This window comes from Mycteria americana, chromosome 12 (assembly GCF_035582795.1).
Source record: "Mycteria americana isolate JAX WOST 10 ecotype Jacksonville Zoo and Gardens chromosome 12, USCA_MyAme_1.0, whole genome shotgun sequence".
Taxonomy (NCBI): Eukaryota; Metazoa; Chordata; class Aves; order Ciconiiformes; family Ciconiidae; genus Mycteria; species Mycteria americana.
The window spans coordinates 14,255,587-14,261,060 of NC_134376.1; the positions used below are offsets into that span (position 1 = coordinate 14,255,587).

Sequence of the window (5,474 nt, forward strand, 5' to 3'; positions counted from 1 at the left end):
GCATAAATTCAAGTGATGCTGTAAATTAGTCTTCAAGGCTTTTTGTTGTAAAGTCAGTCCAACCACGTGATGGTAAACTCCAGATGGATTCACCAGCAAGGGAGCTGCAGAACCGAAGCCTACTCCTACATGTTTCCTAGCAGTAGTTTTATGTGTAAAATTTTATGCCATTAGGAAACAGAGACTTGACATCATCTGGTTGCGTAAACTGTTTCTATAGTCTTTTGTATCTATAAATATGAAATTGGCAGCATGGGCAGGAATGGTCAGCGTCCTTGAAGATCCTCATGAAGAAAGGTATGAAGCAGCATCCAAAACAGCACCTACAGCCAAAGAGGAGATGGACATGCATGGAATGATTTACTGACTTTTTGTGCTGCTGGCTACATCTGTGCTTTTGCTCTGCCTTATTCTGTCTGCCTTTTCACTGCAGGAATCCCCTTTCTTTCCAAAGTCTCTTAATGTTTTAAAGTATCCTCCAAAAAAACTAATCATCTTCACTGCTAACATCCTATGCGTTAGTCTGATTCTGAGCCTGATTCTAAATTACAGTAGGGAAGTAGACAATGTTGTACTACTTTTTGCTTGTCTTATGAAAAGTAATAACATAGTTAAATTTAGCAAGTTTGCATCCCCTGTAGCCATGATGACTGGATCTAGAATGGACAGAATGATGTCTTACCAAGTAGGGAAGGGCAAACTGTCTGTATAAGCACTAGCTAGAACTTTTATTTTTTAATGACTTTTTTTTTAACCTTCTGCTATGAAGAATCTTCAGAGTATACATGAAAGCTTACCCAACCATACACAAGCTGGTGCACAGAAGGTAAGACAGTCTGCCCAGTCTGTAGGTGACCTGTGTGGTGATGTGCTGGCGGCAGGAAGGGCATATTGTGGATGTTGGTTTGCTTGAGAAGATTCCTGCTACGATGATCGGAGGCTGAGACACCAAGTAAACTGAGTTCAAGAGAAAATGAGAAGCAGCAAAATTAGAAGCACAGGAAATCTTTTACAAGTTACAAAGTCTTAATTGGAGAATGCAGGTTCTTAACACGACTGATCTAGAGGCACATATGTTACTGTTATGATTTCAAGTATATTCATAAGAACCACTATACTGCTTGTTCTGTGTATCCCAATATGTTGCTCCTACCAGCAGGCAGTATTTACTCTAAGGACGCATACAGGGTGTTGCCTATGGGATAATCCCCATAGTCAGGCAGTCTCCACCACCCACTGGTGGATGTACTCTTATATTGAGAATTTATCTTCTGATATTTAAAATAATGTGAAAATGCATGTTCTCCCTCAAGAAGAGATTTGAAGGGTATAGAGGAGCTTTCTGGATCAACTTTTCAGTAGTCATAAGAAATTCATCAAAGTAGATGAATCAGTCAGATGCTGGTGCTGTCCCCAGTTAGTAAAGTCTCTAGCTTCCCTCATGTTTTTTTCAGTCTGGACCTGGCTTCATCATACTCCTTGAGGGGCATGCCCCTTGTAGGTACGTGAAGGGTATTTTTTCAGAAATGTTTTCGATGAAAAATACCATTTTAAGCATCCTAAAACAAGTTTAGGGTACATTCACATTGTAGCCTGAAGCAAAACTTCAGGAGTGGGAAGGTACTGTCTGTTAGATAGGATGTAGCATATTTGAGTTTAATTGCCTTGTGGTCTTAAGGATTTTTAAAAATGTATGTGTGTCTTTCCCTCCTGTAAGAGATGTTATTTGACTGTTCTCTGAAGCCTTTCCTCAGTGTCTCCTCTGAGCTTCTCCACTTCCATAAAGGTGACTAGAACAGGAACAACAAAATACACTGGACTTAAAATGATTTGTTCTGGAAGTCCTAGCTCCTAGCTGTTTTTTAAAAAATGGGTGCTTCTGTAGATTGGCTAATGCTGCAAAAACGAGCCTGAGTCTCTCATCTTAGTTTATCTTCCAACATTTCTAGGGAAATTTTCCAGCCTCTTAGATTGTGATTGGGTCAGAAAACTCCATCTTCTCTGTTGATGTTAAAACTAAAACCATTTCACTTTCGTTAGCATGTAGAACCATGAACATTGTCAGAAATGCAGTCCCTGGGCACTTACCTGGTTGCTCAACAGTGGCTGTTTCTCGGCAGGAGTAAGGTGGGGGAGAAGGATACTCATAACCCCCTATGCAAAGAAAAACAGGGCAAAATGTAAAAATGCATACAGCTTATGCCTTCTGAAAGCCCCGTTTGGAGTCTGACGAGAAGCTGCATGGGGAGGTGCCTCGCAGGGGAGGCCTGACGTGGCTCAGTGAAGTACAAGACAGGGAAAAAATGCTACTGAATTGATTCATGGATTTTTAAAGCCAAAAGGGCCCACAGTGACTAGCTAGTCTCACTTTCTATGTAACATAAGCCAAGAAACCAAATTGTTTTTTCAACACAAAGGCAGTAACTGCATCTATTCCAGCATAACACTGGAATGATACTTGGTCTTAATTTAAGGACTCTATTGGATAAAGGATGCACAGTACCTCTTAACTAGTTTCAGTGATTACTACCCTTACTATTAGCATTTAGAGCCTTTTTTCTAGTTTGAATTTTATCTGCCCTCAGCTTCCAGCCAAGTAATTTCATCATACCCTTTGTTCTAGAAAAAAGTTAAAGATCTTTTTCTTGTTGTTGTGGGTAAAGGGAGAAGGGAAGCTGGTGACTAAGACACCTTGTGATTTTTTAGTTCTTTTACTAATCTTACAAATTAAGAATGCAATCAGCCTACCTGAGCATGAAATAAATGAATGTATAAAAAAATACATTCATGAGTACATTCAAAATAAATTCATGTGTCAAACTTTACAGCCAGCTAGCATGGATGTGGTATCAAACTACCAGACTGGTCCGCAGCAGGAGGATAGTCCTTATGAGAAGTCTTGCTTGGTCAAGCCCGCACAGCATCAGAGAAGCCCTCACGCCCAAGCAGAGCAGCCCTGATGTGGGAGTCCAGCCTCCGCCGTTGAGCCTTTCAGAAACAATGTGAGTCCAGCCAGGGAATAAGCCCACAGGGATACAAAATGGGGTACAAAACTGGAATTTTCCAGAGTGAGACACAATACAGTGGCAAAGTTGAAAAAATGTTAGCAATGTTTCCTTGAATGACTTCCCAGAAGTGGTAGAGATTTGCAACGGTATTTGGGTTTAATGGTGGTGGTGGTGGGGTGTTTAGGGTTTGGTGGGGTTTTTTTGGAGGGGGGTTATTTGTGGAAAAAGAAATTTGTAAAAAATTAAAAAGTAAAGAATTTCCTTCCGATCTAGAAAAGGAATGTACTTAGTACAAGTGAGTTATCACTCGATGTGCTTTTGTGAAGGACCTGCTTCCTGTGCAAGGACAAGACACTACAGCTCAGTGTTAGATGTGTTGAGTGCCTATCCCTTGGCTGAGTAAGCTCACAAGTGAGACTTTTTCTCCCCAGCCTCTTGCAAACTCTTCTGAGTTTAGAAAGAGGCCAGAGAGGTCTTTGAAGACAAAAATATTTACAGAGCGAGCTGATCAGAGTAAAATGCTGTGAAAATGAGTCAAGTTTAGAGGGCCAGTACTGACACATCTAGCCTTATTAGTCACCTTCCAACGTCCCATTCTGGTTTGTTGCTCCAGTCCTGTGTGGTGAATGCAATTTCCTCAATAGCAGGAAGGTAACAAAGGTAAAATCACTGATATCTCAGTGTGTCTTTCAATGAGCGTGGGCTCAAACAGGCAGAAGACAAAGGAGTGTTGTGAGATACTTGTGTAGGTGTGCGAGCAATGCCTAGTTTCAGAGGGAAAAGCCAACCCAGCAGAGCAGCAGCTGTTGGTGCCCGCTTGCAGTCGTTGAGCTGAGTTGTCAGCACTTCAGTCATGATGTTTCCCCATGAGACAGCAATGGGGAGGGGTTGTTCGTCCCTATAGAACCTGGCTGCAGCACTGACTCATCTAGGGAGGGCAGCTCCGGGCAGCAGGAGCATTTGGGAAAAGACCAGTCCTCCAGAAAACTAGATTACAATTTAAGCAAGACATAGCCCGTCCATGTACAAAGTTTGCTGGCTGAACATTTGCTCGTTAGGAATATTAAATTATTGTAGAGATGATACAACTACAATTCCTTTTCCAATAAAGCATGTGTTGTTTGAAAAATTATTAACTAACCCAACAAAAATATTTTTTGCCATTTTAAGTGATGTTTCTGTTAGGAGATCCTACCAGCCTGCCTACCCCAACCCTGGATTTTGTATGCTGGCACAGGCGCTTTCTAAACCCATCATGGCCTGGCAAAGCTGGGCCCCTTATGAGCTGGCTCGGTACGCTCTGGAAACCAGCTATGAATGTTTGCCGCACAACCACCAAGAGGGTGCTCTTCCCAAACCCCTCCCAGGGAAGCCTGCTTACCCTCCTGGCTGCAGTACTCTGGTGCAGAGGGTTCTTGCATGTAGGGTTCACGATGTGGTTCATACATAATCATGGGAATTTCCACACATCTCTTCTCACTAGCCATTGCCGCAGTTCACCTGCCAAAAGTAGTGCAAAAACCTCCTGTAAGTGACGTTCAGTGCCCTGTATTTGTCAATGCCTGCTTCTGTAATTTCTAGTTCTCACACTCAGATTTTACTTAGAGGAAAATTAGCAGTTCTCGTATTCTGGCTTTTTTATAGACTGAAGTGCGGTCAGTTCCTGTTACACTTCATGACGAGGAAGATGGGAAGGGAGAGCAGAAAATACTATATTTACATATTTCTTTGTGCTGGAAAGCTAAAAATGTTCCCCCAGAAAACACGCTCTTCTAAGTGTGTAAACTCGTGACTGAAAGTGTGACCTTTGCAGAAAAGTTAACCTAATTTTTTTCTATGGATTGTCAAAATAATTAAGGAGGGGAAGAGCACACTTTGGAGCACCTGTGAAAAACTTTCATGTGTCATTAAGTCAGAGCCTGCAACAATGCAACCAGTGGCAATTCGGGTCTGTCTTTCGTCTGGTTATTGTGCAACCTTATCATCGTTACTGTGACCAGTTTTGTACTGTGAAACTATTGTCTCATCACACTAGTGTGACAGGCTTTTGTTGGGCAAGATCATGATTAAATATGACTGCACTGCCTGAGGCTCTGAACAAGATCAGGCCACAAAATATGTGTGTTTTGCAGGTGTTAGCAGGAACTGTTCCTCGCAATAAAGGAGAGTGGGAGGAAGAGGACACAGCTGGAGATGTGTGTTTGTATTACTGTAAATGGAATGGTGTTAATTATTCCTAGCTGTCCCTTGAACCAGTATTAACTGGTTGATTTCTTACTAACATTAACTATAGGAGTCCTTTGCAGAAGAAAGTTACAGCCTTTTGTGGGGGTCAGCAAGGATAAGCAAATAGAAACTGAGAAATATAACGTTTAGCAAGTCGGCAGAAGCTGCCTGAATATGTGAGGTCAAGCTGGAGTAGGATAGAAATTGCTGAACAAGGCAAGATGGTCTCAACAGATCTGT

The 5,474-nt window shown here is 41.9% G+C and overlaps 1 protein-coding gene across 1 annotated transcript; it reads right to left on the minus strand.

Annotated features, from left to right (window-relative positions):
- Positions 1 to 214: 214 nt before the first annotated feature.
- Positions 215 to 4,495, minus strand: LITAFD (LITAF domain containing). The gene is made up of 4 exons (XM_075515135.1): positions 4,390 to 4,495; positions 2,089 to 2,154; positions 798 to 957; positions 215 to 323 (listed from the first exon to the last, which is right to left on the minus strand). The coding sequence occupies exons 1-4, from the start codon at positions 4,493 to 4,495 to the stop codon at positions 215 to 217; spliced, it is 441 nt and encodes a 146-aa protein (XP_075371250.1).
- Positions 4,496 to 5,474: the final 979 nt, after the last annotated feature.

What these genes read in the sequence shown, in the direction of transcription:
- LITAFD (XM_075515135.1), bottom strand. Translation starts at nt 4,495, where the DNA reads ATGGCTAGTGAGAAGAGATGTGTGGAAATTCCCATGATTATGTATGAA. An exon ending in AGCCACTGTTGAGCAACCAG is followed by an intron (nt 958 to 2,088) that starts GTAAGTGCCCAG and finishes TCTTGAACTCAG; the next exon opens with TTTACTTGGTGTCTCAGCCT. An exon ending in ACCAGCTTGTGTATGGTTGG is followed by an intron (nt 324 to 797) that starts GTAAGCTTTCAT and finishes CTTTGGCTGTAG; the next exon opens with GTGCTGTTTTGGATGCTGCT.